This window comes from Salvelinus alpinus, chromosome 4, assembly GCF_045679555.1.
Source record: "Salvelinus alpinus chromosome 4, SLU_Salpinus.1, whole genome shotgun sequence".
Taxonomy (NCBI): Eukaryota; Metazoa; Chordata; class Actinopteri; order Salmoniformes; family Salmonidae; genus Salvelinus; species Salvelinus alpinus.
The window spans coordinates 82,255,643-82,274,530 of record NC_092089.1 but is presented as its reverse complement, the minus strand read 5'-3'; the positions used below and the strand labels follow the sequence as shown (position 1 = coordinate 82,274,530).

The window sequence follows — 18,888 nt, the reverse complement described above, 5'->3', positions numbered from 1 at the left end:
GTCCATCCATGTGGCTGTCGGTTTTCTTGCTCTTGGTGCCTAATGAACTCAACCCTGCTTTTGTGTTCTTTAGTGGGCCTTACTGGCTGGGTAGATATGTGTGTACATACCACATTGATAACCAGTACATAAGCATTTCATAAATGTTTCTGTCAAGTTATGTTATTCCAATTTAAATTCTACATTGTCGTCATAGGAAAGCTTTGAGGAAAATTGGAATTGGAATTTCAGTTTACTTCCTGAATGGACTGAATTTCCCCTAACCCTGTTCCTACTTATGAATGTGGTATATACAGTACATCTTGAACACCTGCTCTTTCCGTGACATAGACTGACCAGGTGAATCCAGGTGAAAGCTATGATCCCTTATTGCTGTCACTTGTAAAATCCACTTCAATCAGTGTAGATGAAGGGGAGGAGACAGGTTAAAACCTGTTTGGGCGCATGAAACGCTAGTGGGACACCTATGACAACATCCGGTGAAATTGCAGAGCGCGAAGTTCAAAATACAAAAATTGTAATATTAAACATTCATGACAATACAAGTGTCATACATCATTTAAAAGTTTAACTACTTGTTAATCCAACCGCGTTATCAGATTTCAAAAAGGCTTTACGGCGAAAGCATACCATGCGATTATCTGGGGACAGCGCCCCACACCAAAATACTTTTTCAACCAGCACAGGCATCACAAATAGCGATTTAAATAAATCACTTACCTTTGAAGATCTTCCTCTGTTTGCAATCCCAAGGGTCCCAGCTACACAATGAATGGTTGTTTTGTTCAATGAAGTCCTTCTTTATATCCCAAAAATGTCCATTTAGTTGGCGCGCTTGATTCAGTAATCCACTCGTTCAACATGCATACAAACGAATCCAAAAAGTTACCAGTGAAGTTCATCCAAACAAGTCAAACAATGTTTCTAATTAATCTTCAGGTACTCTAATATCTAAATAAACGATAATATTTAAGACGGAGAATAGTATGTTCAACATGGAAGATAAATAACGAAGTGCGCGCACCTCATTCACGCTCCAACAAGACTACATTTCTAATGAAAGACACCTTGTAGTTTTTCCAACTATTTGCTCATTTTTCAAAAAACAAGCCTGAAACCCTTTCTAAAGACTGACATCTAGTGGAAGCCATAGGAACTGCAATCTGGGTCCTTTCTATTTGTATATCCTATCACAAGCATTGAAGTGGCCTGTGACCTCAAAAAAAAGAAAAGAAATACGGATGGATGGATTTTCCTCGGGTTTCTGCCTGCCATATCAGTACTGTTATACTCACAGACATTATTTTAACAGTTTTTGAAACTTCAGAGTGTTTTCTATCCAATGCTACCAAGTATATGCATATCCTAGCTTCTGGGCATGAGTAACAGGCAGTTTACTTTGGGCACGTCAGTCATTCGAAGTTCCGGACAAAAACCAGTATGCGAATGAAGTTAAAGATGGATTTTTAAGTCTTGACAATTGAGACATGGATTGTGTATATGTGCCATTTAGAGGGTGAATGGGCAATGACAAAATATTGAAGTGCCTTTTGAATGGGGTATGTTAGTAGGCACACCGGTTTGAGTGTGTCAAGAACTGCAACGCTGCTGTGATTTTCACGCTCAACAGTTTCCCGTGTGTATGAAGAAGGGTCCACCACCCAATGGACCTCCAACCAACTTGACACAACTGTGGGAAGCATTGGATTCAACATGCATCAGCATCCCTGTGGATCTTTCGACACCTTGTAGAATCCATGCCCCGACTAGGACAAAAGGGGGTGCCACTCAATATTAGGAATTGATATATGTTCCTAATGTTTTGTACACTCAGTTTATATGGAAGTGCCAATTTTTTGTTTGTTAAATATGGGTAAAAAAAATGAATACATAAAAAATATATATATCTTATCTTTTAGATATAGACACTTGAAAACCAACTTCCTTTTGATAAAATGTTTTACTATCTGTTTTTCCATTTATGAATCTGTTAATCAATGCATTTCTATGAGCTAATAGCAGTAAGGCCAAATTCAACATTTCATCAAATCATTTGGTAATATACATTTTTTTTTATAGCTAAATGATCCTTGCTTGGTATGACCATCTTAAAACAATTCCATATGTTAGCTTAGTAGAACATTAAGTGGTGTCTTGATGTGGTTTAAGCATTGTTATGGACAAAAAAAATACATTTGATGTTCTATTTGAAAAAATTGGGATTTCTGAGAGCAAAAAACCTGAAATGGTAAACTGGAAAAACAAAACAGAGAAAATGGAATTTGGAAAAAACAAAATTGAATCAGGCAAAAATTAAACAGATTTTATATGACCCTAAATAAACTCAGCAAAAAAAGAAACGTCCCTTTTTCAGGACCCTGTCTTTCAAAGATCATTCGTAAAAATCCAAATAACTAAACAGTTCGTCATTGTAAAGGGTTTAAACACTGTTTCCAATGCTTGTTAAATGAACCATAAACAATTAATGAACATGCACCTGTGGAACGGTCGTTAAGACACTAACAGCTTACAGACGGTAGGCAATTAAGGTCACAGATATGAAAACTTAGGACACAAAAGAGGCCATTCTACTGACTCTGAAAAACACCAAAAGAAAGATGCCCAGGGTCCCTGCTCATTTGCGTGAATGTGCCTTAGGCATGCTGCAAGGAGGCATGAGGACTGCAGATGTGGCCAGGACAATGAACTGCAATGTCTGTACTGTGAGATGCCTAAGACAGCGCTACAGGGAGACAGGATGGACAGCTGATCATCCTCGCAGTGGCAGACCACGTGTAACACCTGCACAGAATCGGTACATACGAACATCACACCTGCTGGGCAGGTACAGGATGGCAACAACAACTGCCCGAGTTACACCAGGAACGCACAATCCCTCCATCAGTGCTCAGACTGTCCACATAAGGCTGAGAGAGGTTGGACTGAGGGCTTGTAGGCCTGTTGTAAGGCAGGTCCTCACCAGACATCACCGGCAACATCGTCGCATATGGGCCCAAACTCACCATTGCTGGACCAGACAGGATTGGCAAAAGTGCTCTTCACTGACGACTCGCAGTTTTGTCTCACCAGGGGAGATGGTCTGATTCGCATTTATCGTCGAAGGATTGAGCGTTACACCGAGGCCTGTACTCTGGAGCGGGATCGATTTGGAGGTGGAGGGTCCGTCATGGTCTGGGGCGGTGTGTCACAGCATCATCGGACTGAGCTTGTTGTCATTGCATTCAATCTCAACGCTGTGCGTTACAGGGAAGACATCCTCCTCCCTCATGTGATACCCTTCCTGCAGGCTCATCATGACATGACCCTCCAGCATGACAATGCCACCAGCCATACTGCTCGTTCTGTGCATGATTTCCTGCAAGTCAGGAATTTCAGTGTTCTGCCATGGCCATCGAAGAGCCCAGATCTCAATCTCATTGAGCATGTCTGGGACCTGTTGGATCGGAGGGTGAGGGCTAGGGCCATTCCCCCCAGAAATATCCGGGAACTTGCATGTGCCTTGGTGGAAGAGTGGGGTATCATCTCACAGCAAGAACTGGCAAATCTGGTGCAGTCCATGAGGAGGAGATGCACTGCAGTATTTAATGCAGCCGGTGGCCACACCAGATACTGACTGTTACTTTTGATTTTGACACCCTCCCACCCCCTTTGTTCAGGGACACATTATAAAATGTATGTTAGTCACATGTCTGTGGAACTTGATCAGTTTATGTCTCAGTTGTTGAATCTCGTTCTTTAAATATTTGTAAGAACACATGTTAAGTTAGCTGAAAATAAACGCAGTTGACAGTGAGAGGGTGTTCTTTTTTTAATCTTGTCCCATCTTACTCTGGTTGTCCCTTTGAAACATCCACATGTGGGGTTGGGTGATTGACTGCTTGACTGTGGTCCTTTTGTCGCTGAGTTGGCAGAGCATGGCGCTTTGGTTTTGAGTTCGATTCCCGCTGGTGCCACCCATACAAAACATTTTACATGCTGGGCACTAAGTGGCTTGGATAAAAACATTTGCTATACAGCGTATATTATTTGTGGAATACATAGAGGCAGGTGGCCATACAGTATTATCTTCCACGCTTTGTTCAAGTCTGTGTCATGCTATCGAACTTCAAAAAACTACGTAAAATAAATTTGCCTCATTCCTGCAAACACTGGATTCACTCAAAGGCAGCAACCACCTCCTGCAGCGTAGCTGTGTGATCACTCAGTCTGTGAGAAGCTAGATGGATAAAAAGCCATGATTGATTGGCTGGTTGAGTCATCGGGTCACCAGACGGCGTAGGAGGCAGGATGTCACTTCTGATTATGTGGCTAGCTAGCACGGTGTCGCCCGGGGAGACTAAGTAATCCCGCTGTGATGTTTGCCGTGTTGTGACAGCACAAACTCCTCGGCGCCGTTAATGAGTTTGTGGGTAGGATCCGTTTTAATGGCATATAGATATCTGTAGTGTGTTGCCAACTCTGAGCCCTAATTACATACAAAGTGAACAAGCGCTGGTTCGTTGTTTGTAAATCACAATCCCCTGTAAGGATTTGTTGATGATAATGATGTGGTCGCTGGCGGTATTATATTAATTAGGCCTAATTAATGAATTAATTAACAGTATTTGTATGGGAGCTATTGGTGTTTATTCTCTTTTGGAGGTATACAGTATATAATTGATAAGCTTGGATGGAAAACTTATATTTGTTATTTTTCTTTTACCCCCTGTGGTATTTGAAGAGACATTTTCATGTGTGGAGAGATTGTAGTTGTGATGTGATGCCACTCATATGGAGAATGAAAGCGCTCTTCCATAAAGCACAGGAGTTGAACCTGCTTTGTAGAATTGGTGGTGCTGTCATTAATTTTACCAGCGTCGTCTTCCTTGTTCTTGAACACCTTCTGAGTCAACCTGAACCAGAATATGGTGCCTTAGTTGTACTTCTACTAAAACAACCTTATTTGTCCAACTAATACTAGAGGTCGACCGATTATGATTTTTCAACGCCGATACCGATTATTGGAGGACCAAAAAAAGCCGATACCGATTAATCAGCCAATTTTTATACATATATATTTGTAATAATGACAATTACAACAATACTGAATGAACAATGAACACTTTTATTTTAACTTAATATAATACATCAATAAAATCAATTTATTCTCAAACAAATAATGAATTCAATTTGGTTTAAATAATACAAAAATAAAGTTTTGGAGAAGAAAGTAAAAGTGCAATATGTGCCATGTAAGAAAGCTAACGCTGGTTGGTTCCTTTTAATATGAGTCTTCAATATCCCCAGGTAAGAAGTTTTAGGTTGTAGTTATTATAGGACTATTTCTCTCTATACCATTTGTATTTCATATACCTTTGACTATTGGATGTTCTAATAGAGGTACTTTAGTATTGCCAGCCTAATCTCGGGAGTTGATAGGCTTGAAGTCATAAACAGCGCAATGTTTGAAGCGTTGCGAAGAGCTGCTGGCAAACGCAGGAAAGTGCTGTTTGAATGAATGTTTACGAGCCTGCTCCTGCCTACCAGCGCTCAGTCAGACTGCTCTATCAAATCATAGACTTAATTATAACATAATAACACACAGAAATACAAGCCTTAGGTCATTAATATGGTCAAATCCGGAAACAAAACGTTTATTCTTTCAGTGAAATACGGAACCGTTCTGTATTTTATCTAACGGGTGGCATCCATAAGTCTAAATATTCAGGTTACATTGCACAACCTTCAATGTTATGTCATAATTACGTGAAACTCTGGCAAATTAGTTCGCAACGAGCCAGGCGGCCTAAACTGTTGACTCTGCGTGCAATGAACGCAAGAGAAGTGACACAATTTCCCTAATTTAATATTGCCTGCTAACATGATTTTCTTTTAACTAAATATGCAGGTTTTAAAAAATATACTTCTGTGTATTGATTTTAAGAAAGGCATTGATGTTTATGGTTAGGTACATTCGTGCAATGATTGTGCTTTTTTCGCAAATGCGCTTTAAAAAAAATCATCCCCCGTTTGGGGAAATTGGCTATCTTTGTTAGGAAGAAATGGTCTTCACACAGTTCGCAACGAGCCAGCCAGTCCAAACTGCTGTATAAACTGTTGACTCTGCGTGCAATGAACGCAAGAGAAGTGACACAATTTCCCTAATTTAATATTGCCTGCTAACATGATTTTCTTTTAACTAAATATGCAGGTTTTAAAAAATATACTTCTGTGTATTGATTTTAAGAAAGGCATTGATGTTTATGGTTAGGTACATTCGTGCAATGATTGTGCTTTTTTCGCAAATGCGCTTTAAAAAAAATCATCCCCCGTTTGGGGAAATTGGCTATCTTTGTTAGGAAGAAATGGTCTTCACACAGTTCGCAACGAGCCAGCCAGTCCAAACTGCTGCATATACCCTGACTCTGTTGCACAGAACGCAAGAGAAGTGACACAATTTTCCTAGTTAAAATAAATTCATGTTAGCAAGCAATATTAACTAAATATGCAGGTTTAAAAATATATACTTATGTATTGATTTTAAGAAAGGCGTTGATGTTTATGGTTAGGTACACATCGGTGCAACGACAGTGCTTTTTTCGCGAATGCGCTTGTTAAATCACCCGTTTGGCGAAGTAGGCTGTGATTCAATGATAAATTAACAGGCACCGCATCGATTTATATGCAACGCAGGACAACTAGATAAACTAGTAATATCATCAACCATGTGTAGTTAACTAGTGATTATGTTAAGATTGATTGTTTTTTATAAGATATGTTTAATGCTAGCTAGCACCTTATCTTGGCTCCTTGCTGCACTCGCATAACAGGTAGTCAGCCTGCCACGCAGTCTCCTCGTGGAGTGCAATGTAATCGGCCATGATCGGTGTCCAAAAATGCAGATTACCGATTGTTATGAAAAATTTGAAATCGGCCCTAATTAATCGGCCATTCCGATTAATCAGTCGACCTCTAACTAATACATCGGAAATGTACAGTGGGGCAAAAAAGTATTTAGTCAGCCACCAATTGTGCAAGTTCTCCCACTTAAAAAGATGAGAGAGGCCTGTAATTTTCATCATAGGTACACTTCAACTATGACAGACAAAATGAGAAAAAAAATCCAGAAAATCACATTGTAGGATTTTTAATGAATTTATTTGCAAATTATGGTGGAAAATAAGTAATTGGTCAATAACAAAAGTTTATCTCAATACTTTGTTTTTACCCTTTGTTGGCAATGACAGAGGTCAAATGTTTTCTGTAAGTCTTCACAAGGTTTTCACACACTGTTGCTGGTATTTTGGTCCATTCCTCCATGCAGATCTCCTCTAGAGCAGTGATGTTTTGGGGCTGTTGCTGGGCAACACGGACTTTCAACTCCCTCCAAAGATTTTCTATGGGGTTGAGATCTGGAGACTGGCTAGGCCACTCCAGGACCTTGAAATGCTTCTTACGAAGCCACTCCTTCGTTGCCCGGGCGGTGTGTTTGGGATCATTGTCATGCTGAAAGACCCAGCCACGTTTCATCTTCAATGCCCTTGCTGATGGAAGGAGGTTTTCACTCAAAATCTCACGATACATGGCCCCATTCATTCTGTCCTTTACACGGATCAGTCGTCCTGGTCCCTTTGCAGAAAAACAGCCCCAAAGCATGATGTTTCCACCCCCATGCTTCACAGTAGGTATGGTGTTCTTTGGATGCAACTCAGCATTCTTTGTCCTCCAAACACGACGAGTTGAGTTTTTACCAAAAAGTTATATTTTGGTTTCATCTGACCATATGACATTCTCCCAATCTTCTTCTGGATCATACAAATGCTCTCTAGCAAACTTCAGACGGGCCTGGACATGTACTGGCTTTAAGCAGGGGGACACGTCTGGCACTGCAGGATTTGAGTTCCTGGCGGCGTAGTGTGTTACTGATGGTAGGCTTTGTTACTTTGGTCCCAGCTTTCTGCAGGTCATTCACTAGGTCTCCACGCAAGAACCGTGTGGTTCTGGGATTTTTGCTCACCGTTCTTGTGATCATTTTGACCCCACGGGGTGAGATCTTGCGTGGAGCCCCAGATCGAGGGAGATTATCAGTGGTCTTGTATGTCTTCCATTTCCTAATAATTGCTCCCACAGTTGATTTCTTCAAACCAAGCTGCTTACCTATTGCAGATTCAGTCTTCCCAGCCTGGTGCAGGTCTACAATTTTGTTTCTTGTGTCCTTTGACAGCTCTTTGGTCTTGGCCATAGTGGAGTTTGGAGTGTGACTGTTTGAGGTTGTGGACAGGTGTCTTTTATACTGATAACAAGTTCAAACAGGTGCCATTAATACAGGTAACGAGTGGAGGACAGAGGAGCCTCTTAAAGAAGAAGTTACAGGTCTGTGAGAGCCAGAAATCTTGCTTGTTTGTAGGTGACCAAATACTTATTTTCCACCATAATTTGCAAATAAATTCATAAAAATTTCTACAATGTGATTTTCTAGATTTTTTTTTCTCTCATTTTGTCTGTCATAGTTGAAGTGTACCTATGATGAAAATTACAGGCCTCTCATCTTTTTAAGTGGGAGAACTTGCACAATTGGTGGCTGACTAAATACTTTTTTGCCCCACTGTATGTTCTGCTCTGCTGTTAACACTACCATATTCGAGAGAGCACAGGGCCAGCCACAGTACTGCACCCCTTGAGGTCGTTTTGGGTGTAAGTGCCTCAACATTAGTAGATTTTACCTGGGATCATAAGCCAGCAAACCTGTGCTAAAGCTGCTAAACCAACTGGCTGATGGCCTTACCATAGCACCTCTTCCATGCACTACATTCAAATACTTCCTCCTTTGCCCGTCTGTTTGGCTTACAATACTCGGAGGTCACATTTTAAACACAATGAATCCCAGCCATTGACAACAGTTTAACACAGCCCCTGGCTGTTTGTGGAAAACCCTGTGGTTGCAGGGGTACCTAAAAAAAATGACATCACCCGCTGGTGCTTTTCAAAATCTCGAGTCATTGGACATGTTTTTAGGCCGTGGAGTGGTCTGTCTAGCTGTCCCAAATGGCACCCTATTCCCTATATTAGTGAGAGGGGGGTGCAGGGAATCGATATAGTTACATATCGGTATATTATTTTTAACAATATATCGTGTAGTTTTGACAATATTGCAATATTATTTTTGCGCTAGTTGGCTGTACCTGAACCAAAACTCCAGAATCTTTCCTTCATAGCTTGTTCTCCATCTTTAAAAAATAAAATAAAATAGGAAGCCAACTTTTATTTCCCTGACTGATCAAAACGAGTTATTATGTCTCTCTCTTGTTCCTCTGCAGCAGACACATGGTGAGCAATATGTTTGAATCACAATATCCAATCGCAATACATTGAGAATCGCAATACATATCATATCGGCACCGAAGTATGATATTGTATCGTGAGGTCCCTGGCAATTCCCAGCCCTTCCCTATATAGTGCAACCTATGGGCTCTGGTCAAAAGTAGTGCACTATAAAGGGGAATAAGGTGCTATTTGGGATGCAGGCTGTGTGTCTGGTTGGTTGGTTTACTTAGTGCTCCGAGATAAAAGGCAGGGAGACGGAGGCAGAATCCCTTTACACGACTTCCTGCAAGTCCCGCTAAACTTCCAGCACCGGTCACGTCCGAAGCAATCAGTGTCTGTCACTGGTACCATGACACAGATTAGGCTACAAAGGTGCCCACAGGGGGCCATGGGCCGAGCCAGTAGTGTCGGGTCAGTCCTATTAGCTGTCACATCTAATCAGAACATTGGAGCTGTCTGTAGTGGCCTCTCTGTCCTCTTCGGTGACCATCACCCTGTTCTGCCATACACACATGCGCGCACACACACACACACATACACCCCTTCTGCAGCGATCCCTACCTGTCACCCAAACCCGATTTAGCATTCTGCTGTGACAGGGAGCGGCCAAACAGCCACCTGGTCTGTAATAGTCTCTGTGTACTCTCATTTGGAAGAAGGCCTTTGATTTTTCTCCTGCTTTATTCTTTTATCGCTCCTCTGTTCCCCGCCTGGCGATATCTCTTCAAAGAGCTTGCGTCACAGACCCGAGGACAATAATGACAAAAGCAGCAGTAATCAAATGCGTAAAGTGTTGTTTTTTTTATAGTCAAATCCTTCTTTGAGTTTTTCATATTATAGAGAAGTTCTTGGTACAAATGAGGGGTAGCTGGAAATACAGATTGTCAGAACAACAAGTACATAAGTGGAGGCTTTAATTTTTTATGATGTATATGTACGGTATTTAGAGAGCTGTTGCTAACACACCGTTTTTTTTCAGAAAATATCATCCTTTATGGTTTTCAAGTTTTGTCACATGTACAATTAACAGTGAAATGCTTAACTTACATAATCAATATCAAAATAGTATAACTAATATAAATATTTGTGTGTGTGTGTGTGTGTGTGTGTGTGTGTGTGTGTGTGTGTGTGTGTGTGTGTGTGTGTGTGTGTGTGTGTGTGTGTGTGTGTGTGTGTGTGTGTGTGTGTGTGTGTGTGTGTGTGTGTGTGTGTGTGTGTGTGTGTGTGTGTGTGTGTGTGTATACAGTACCAGTCAAAAGTTTGGACACACCAACTCATTCCAGGGTTTTTCTTTCTTTTTACTATGTTCTACATTGTAGAATAATAGTGAAGACATCAAAACTATGAAATAACACACAGAATCATGTAGTAACCAAAACAAGTGTTAAACTAAAGAAATCGATTTGAGATTCTTCAAAGTACCCATCCTTTGCCTTAAAGACAGCTTTGCACACTTTTGCCATTCTCTCATCCAGCTTCATGAGGTAGTCACCTGGAATGCATTTCAATTAACAGGTGTGCCTTGTTTAAAGTTAATCTGTGGAATTTCTTTTCTTAATGCATTTGAGCCAATCACTTGTGTTGTGACTAGGTAGGGGTGGTATACAGAAGATAGCCCTATTTGGTTAAAATAAAGTCAATTTTATGGCAAGAACAGCTCAAATAAGCAAAGAGAAATGATAGTCCATCATTACTTTAAGACATTAAGGTCAGTCAATCTGGAACATTTCAAGAACTTTGAACATTTCTTCAAGTGTAGTCGCAAAAACCATCAAGCGCTATGATGAAACTGGTTCTCATGAGGACCGCCACAGGAATGAAAGACCCAGTCTTACCTCTGAGGCAGAGGATAAGTTCATTAGAGTTACCAGCCTCAAAAAAAATTGCAGCCCAAATAAATGCTTCAGAGTTCAAGTAAGACACATCTCAACATCAACTGTTCAGAGGAGACTGCGTAAATCAGGGCTTCATGGTCAAATTGCTGAAAAGAAACCACTACCAAAGGAGGACACCAATAATAATAAGAAGAGATTTGCTTGGGCCTAGAAACATGAGCAATGGACATTAGACCAGTAGAAATCTGTCCTTTGGTCTGAGTCCAAATTTGAGATTTTTGGTTCCAACCGCCGTGTCTTTGTGAGACGCGGAGTAGATGAACGGATGATCTCCATATGTGTGGTTCCCACCGTGAAGCATGGAGGAGGAGGTGTGGGGGTGCTTTGCTGGTGACACTGTCAGTGATTTATTTCGAATTCAAGACACACTTAACCAGCATGGCTACCACAGCATTCTGCAGCGATACGCCATCCCATCTGGTTTGCGCTTAGTGGGACTATCATTTGTTTTTCAACAGGACAATGACCCAACACACCTCCAGGCTGTGTAAGAGCTATTTGACCAAGAAGGAGAGTGATGGAGTGCTGCATCAGATGACGTGGTCTCCACAGTCACCCAACCTCAACCCAATTGAGATAGTTTGGGATAAGTTGGACCGCAGAGTGAAGGAAAAGCAGCCAACAAGTGCTCAGCATATTTGGAAACTCCTTCAAGACTGTTGGAAAAGCATTCCAGGTGAAGCTGGTTGAGAGAATGCCAAGTGTGCAAAGCTGTCAAGGCAAAGGTTGAATCTCAAATAAAATATATTTTGATATGTTTTAAGACTTTTGCATACTACATGATTCTGTTTTATTTCATTGTTTTTAGGTCTTAGCTATAATTCTACAATGTAGAAAATAGTATACATTTATAAAAATCCTTGAATGAGTAGGTGTGTCCAAACTTTTGACACGTGTGTGCGCAGTGAATTCGGGAAGTATTCAAACCCCTTTTTCCACATTGTTACTTTACAGCCTTATTATAAAATGGATTATCAATCTACACACAATACCCCATAATGACAAAGCGAAAAATTTATATATATTTCAAATGTATGAAAAATAAAAAACTTTTCCTTAATTACATAAGTATTCAGACCCTTTGCAATGAGACTTGAAATTGAGCTCAGGTGCATCCTGTGTCCATTGATCATCCTTGAGATGTTTCTACAACTTGGAGTACACCTGTGGTAAATTCAATTGATTGGACATGATTTGGAAAGGTACACACCTGTCTGTATAAGGTTCCACAGTTGAGTCAGAGAAAAAACCAAGCCATGATGTCGAAAGAATTGTCCGTAGAGCTCCGAGACAGGAGTGTGTCGAGGCACAGATCTGGGGAAGGGTATCAAAACGGGGAGTGGGGTGACCAAGATCCTGATGGTCACTCTGACAGAGTTCCTCTGTGGAGATGGGAGAATCTTCCAGAAGGACAACCATCTCTTGCTCACTCCACCAATCAGGCCTTTATGGTGTGGCCAGACGGAAGCCACTCCTCAGTAAAAGGTACACGACAGCCCGCTTGAAGTTTGCCAAAAGGCACATAAAAGACTCTCAGACCATGACAAACAAGATTCTCTGGTCTGATGAAACCAAGATTCAACTCTTTGGCCGGAATGCCAAGCATCACATCTGGAGGAAACCTGACACCATCCCTACGGTGAAGCATGGTGGCAGCATCCTGCTGTGGGGATGTTTTTCAGCGGCAGAGACTGGGAGACTAGTTAGGATCGAGGGACAGATTAATGGAGCGAAGTCCAGAGATCCTTGATTTAAAAAAAATATGCTCCAGAGCACTCAGGACCTCAGACTGGGGTGAAGATTCACCTTCCAACAGGACAATGACCCTAAGCACACAGCCAAGATAATGCAAGAGTGGTTTCGGGACAAGTCTCTGTATGTCTTTGAGTTGCCCAGCTAGAACCCGGACTTGAACCTGATTGAACATCTCTGGGGAGACCTGAAAATAGCAACCTGACAGAGCTTGAGAGGATCTGCGGAGAAGAATTGGAGAAACTTCCCAAAGAAAGGTGTGCCAAGCTTGTAGCGTCATACCCAAGAAGACTCAAAACTGTGTTTGCTTTGTTATTATTGGGTATTGTGTGTAGACTGATGATTGAAAAACATTTTTAAAATGAATTTTCGAATAAGTCTGTAGCATAACATAAAATGTGGGAAAAGTTGAGGGGTCTGAATACTTTCCGAATTTACTGTGTGTATATAAAATAAAAACCTGTAGTAAGCTATATACAGGGTCAGTACCAATACCTGTTTTCCATATATTCTGAATATGTACAGTATACTCTACTAGAAACCAGTAAACTAACCACACCCTATGCTGTTGACTATCCCTACCCTACTGCAGATCCATGCTGTTGACTAACCCTACCCTACTGCAGATCCATGCTGTTGACTAACTACACCCTACTGCAGATCCATGCTGTTGACTAACTACACCCTACTGCAGATCCAAGCTGTTGACTAACTGCACCCTACTGCAGATCCATGCTGTTGACTAACCCTAACCTACTGCAGATCCATGCTGTTGACTAACTACACCCTACTGCAAATCCATGCTGTTGACTAACTACACCCTACTATAGATCCATGCTGTTGACTAACTACACCCTACTGCAGCTCCATGCTGTTGACTAACTACACCCTACTGTAGATCCATGCTGTTGACTAACTACACCCTACTGCAGATCCATGCTGTTGACTAACCCTAACCTACTGCAGATCCATGCTGTTGACTAACTACACCCTACTGCAAATCCATGCTGTTGACTAACTACACCCTACTATATATCCATGCTGTTGACTAACTACACCCTACTGCAGCTCCATGCTGTTGACTAACTACACCCTACTATAGATCCATGCTGTTGACTAACTACACCCTACTGCAGCTCCATGCTATTGACTAACTACACCCTACTATAGATCCATGCTGTTGACTAACTACACCCTACTGCAGATCCATGCTGTTGACTAACTACACCCTACTGCAGCTCCATGCTGTTGACTAACTACACCCTACTATAGATCCATGCTGTTGACTAACCCTAACCTACTGCAGATCCATGCTGTTGACTAACTACACCCTACTGCAGATCCATGCTGTTGACTAACTACACCCTACTATAGATCCATGCTGTTGACTAACTACACCCTACTGCAGCTCCATGCTGTTGACTAACTACACCCTACTGCAGCTCCATGCTGTTGACTAACTACACCCTACTGCAAATCCATGCTGTTGACTAACTACACCCTACTATATATCCATGCTGTTGACTAACTACACCCTACTGCAGCTCCATGCTGTTGACTAACCCTAACCTACTGCAGATCCATGCTGTTGACTAACTACACCCTACTATAGATCCATGCTGTTGACTAACTACACCCTACTGCAGATCCATGCTGTTGACTAACTACACCCTACTGCAGCTCCATGCTGTTGACTAACTACACCCTACTGCAGCTCCATGCTGTTGACTAACCCTAATCTACTGCAGCTCCATGCTGTTGACTAACCCTAACCTACTGCAGATCCATGCTGTTGACTAACCCTAACCTACTGCAGATCCATGCTGTTGACTAACTACACCCTACTGCAGATCCATGCTGTTGACTAACTACACCTTACTGTAGATCCATGCTGTTGACTAACTACACCCTACTGTAGATCCATGCTGTTGCTTTGGGGTTTTGTTGTCATTCTTGGCCCAACTGAGGTCACTGACACTGGGCTGGTGTTCATTCAATCTCAGCCCAGATCGGAGGCTCAGTAGCATCAACCAGCCCCAGTAGCATCAACCAGCCCTCCAGCTCCACCACTCTCTCCGCCTTAACCCTGGCTGCATACCAAATGGCACCCTATTCCTGTTTTTGTAAGTAGTGCTCTATGTAAGGAATAGGGTGCGATTTGGCTCTGTCCCGTGTAGCTCAGTTGGTAGAGCATGGTGCTTGCAACGCCAGGGTTGTGGGTTTGATTCCCACAGGGGACCAGTACGGGAGAAAAGTATGTAAATTAAGGCACTCATTACTGTAAGGCGCTCTGGATAAGAGTGTCTACTAAATGACTAACATGTAAATTTGGGATGCAGCTCTACTCCTAACCCAGCACTGTGCAACATCTCATGAACTCAACGTACGCTACTACATATGCTCTTGAAGGAACAGAAGATATGACGACGCAGTCTTGTGGACTTAATGTTTATACTTGTCATCATCGCCTGGGACCGACAAGTCCTTTGAGGGTAGAGTTATTAGCAATAAAGAAATTACAGATATAGGCAAGAGAGATTTCCAGCGTCTTATTCAGTTTGATCATCAGTCGGTCAATATAGGCTATTATTTGCAGGTGTCTGGTCGTCATTTACCAGTAGTAATTAGGCATGCTCTCTAATGATGTTTCCTCACTCTCTCCCTCTTTCGCTCCCTCCCCTTTCTCATTCTCCCTGTTCCCCTCACTCTCCCTCCTCACCTCTTTCACTCTCTTCCCCCTCTGCAGCCCACAGCTCCTGTCATCCTGGACTTCATGACCATGTTGGCCATCTGTCACACGGCTGTCCCCGAGCGCACCGATGATACGATCGTCTACCAGGCTGCCTCACCAGGTACGGCCCACCAGTCCTGACCTCACAGCACTGCACTGTAACAGTCTTACAACCGCTCTTAACAGCCTTTTAACAGCCTTATGATAGCTTGAAACGCCAGGTCAGTCACCAAACGTCCGTCAGTCAATCTACCAATCAAATATAAGAATACAGAAGCAAAGGATCTCCAGTTGACGTTGAATAAATGGCTGTCTCTAGGCGACCACTTATATTGTCATGCCTCAATTTCCTGTGTTCCTAAGTCTCATTGTTTGCCAAGCCCCTCAAACCTCTCAGTATCGTCTGCGGACATATGACAACACCATCTCATTGATATCAACTAATGACATCAATACCTTATTGAAGATGGGAGTGACACAAACTGGGATGTGACCAGTATACAAAAGACAGCAATTTCGTTGTGCAGGAGTGGAACAGACATCTGAACAATACAAAAGGATGCACGTTAACCCTGAGTATTCTCTATTATATTATACAAGGTCAATCTGACTTTATATGCTTTGAGCCAACAAGGCTAGATGTTCTGTAGTGGTAGAGAGCAGGGTCGTGTTAAACAGGCACCAAGGCTAGATGTTTTGTAGTGGTAGAGAGCAGGGTCGTGTTAAACAGGCACCAAGGCTAGATATTTTGTAGTGGTAGAGAGCAGGGTCGTGTTCAACAGGCACCAAGGCTAGATGTTTTGAATTGGTTCAACAGGCACCAAACGGAAGAAAATGGACCAAAATATTTAGGCACTACCATGACTAGTCCAATAAGAACTGCTCATTTTTGTGTTCTGTTGTAAAACATTTTGAAACGTTACACACTGATGAACACGGCCCAGAGAAATACAAGGTCCTCTGAATCATCATCCTCATTTGATCAGCCAGGGTTGTGTGTGTCCCCCCTCTAAGTAGAGCTTGTTCATTTGAAATATTTAAAGTGGCGCTTACCTCAGTGAATCTGCAGAACCTATCCACTTAATAATTAAGAGTGCATTCCCCACTCTGGCCTTGTTTCCTTGTGATCCAGACAAAAAGAGGAGATGTGATGAATGGATAGAATGTCACTATTTTATTTAACCTTTATTTTGACAGGGAAGACATTGAGACCTAAGTCTCTTTTCCAAATGCGCCCTGTATAATACAATATAAAATAGTGTGTGTGTGTGCGCGCAGTTTGGACACACCTACTCATTTCAAGGGTTTTCTTTATTTTTACTATTTTCTACATTGTAGAATAATAGTGAAGACATCAAAGCTATGAAATAACACATATGGAATCATGTAGTAACCAAATAAGTGTTAAACAAATCAAAATATATTTTATATTTGAGGTTCTTCAAAGTAGCCACCATTTGCCTTGACAGCTTTGCACACTCTTGGCATTCAGCTATGTCATTATGGCTGATTTGTGTGTAGATTGATGAGGGGGGAAAATAATTTAATCAATTTTAGAATTAGGCTTTAACGTAACAATGTGGAAAAAGGGAAGCGATCCGAATACTTTCCGTATGTACAAATAGTGGTTGTAGCACTCATTTATAAACAACTGTATGATCATTTTTGAGGTCTAGAACAAAATTCTTCCAAGTGCTTAGTTAGACCCCAACTGTCTTGGTCATCTCATGTCTCTGTGATACTTGTGTTGCTGTTCTGGTGCACCTCTCATCTCCAACCCTAACTTGGGCTCTCCTCTGGTTATACAGACGAAGGGGCTCTGGTGAGGGCAGCGGCGAACCTGGGCTTTGTGTTCTCCGGTAGAACCCCAGACAGTGTCATCATTCAAGCGGTGAGTAGATGCAGCAGAATACATATAAATATAAATCTTATTCTAGTGATTCTATTTCTATGGTATTAACAAAATAAAGTCTGATAATGAAAATTAACACAATGCTATTGTGCCTTTCACTGCTGTTCTGTAGCTTTTAAAGCTCTATACATTGTAAGGTGGTAACTCACCCATCTACAGTACCTCTTGTGTGCAAACGTTTTGAGGTAGACCTGCCAAACATTGCCCAGTACTGAAAGGCTACGGTCATTGTGTGCAGAGCGTTCTAGTAATAAAGTGCTCTGATTGTTCGGCCTGTTTTAACAATGAAAAGGCTTTGTCTAAAATGATCTATGTGACATTGCTACATAGCCTACAAGGATAGACCATTACATTTGACATTTTAGTAAAACAACAGTTTCATGACGCTGTGCCCCATTTAAAAAATAAATAAATAATAATAATAATATAAAAAAAGCATCAGTAGCCTACACACGTTTCACACGTTTACCTTGTTACTGTCCAATCAAAGCCACGGTACAGTCAAACACTCCATGTAAAGTGGGAGATTCTAATCAATGCAAAATGGAAATAAAATTACGGAATTAAGTTGGCTTAATGAGAAGGAGTAGGCTACAATGATCAACCAACAGGTAGGCTGTTTCATAAAATGGATTTGTTGTAGACCAGTGTGGGGAGTGCAGCGAAATAGTTAGACTTGCTACTTAAGCTAGCTAGCTGGCTAACTTAGCTGGCTACTGTAGCTGGCTAGCTTCTTTACAACGATTTGATGCAGTCAAGACTTGCCCTAGCAGATGGTATGATAAATAGGCCAGTCAAGTTCTTCCACAACGATCTCGACAAACCATTTCTGTATGGACCTCGCTTTGTGCACAGGGGATTTTTCATGCTGAAACAGGAAAGGACCTTCCCCAAACTGTTGCCATAAAGTTGGAAGCACCGAATCGTCTAGAATATCATTGTATGATGTAGCGTGAAGATTTCCCTTCACTGAAGCTAAGGGGCCTCGCCGGAACCATGAAAAACACCCTCAGACCATTATTCCTCCTCCACCAAACTTTACAGTTGACACTATGAATTGGGAAGGTAGCGTTCTCCTGGCATCCGCCAAACACAGATTAAGAGAACGCATTTCTACTGCTCCAATGGCGGCAAGCTTTACACAACCCCAGCCGATGCTTGGCATTGCGCGTGGTGATCTTAGGCTTATGTGCGGCTGCTTGGCCATGGAGACGCATTTCATGAAGCTCCCGAAGAACAGTTCTTGTGCTGATGTTGCTTCCAGAGGCAGTTTG

General features: G+C 41.8%; 1 protein-coding gene across 3 annotated transcripts in view; it reads left to right on the top strand.

The window, feature by feature from the left end:
* Positions 1 to 18,888, top strand: part of atp8a1 (ATPase phospholipid transporting 8A1) — a 232,151-nt gene that overhangs the window by 128,880 nt on the left and 84,383 nt on the right. For all 3 annotated transcript variants that reach the window (XM_071399246.1, XM_071399245.1, XM_071399247.1), the window contains 2 exons: positions 15,718 to 15,823; positions 17,511 to 17,593. In XM_071399246.1, the coding sequence (XP_071255347.1) occupies positions 15,718 to 15,823; positions 17,511 to 17,593 (189 nt within the window). The remainder of the gene's footprint in view (positions 1 to 15,717; positions 15,824 to 17,510; positions 17,594 to 18,888) is intronic.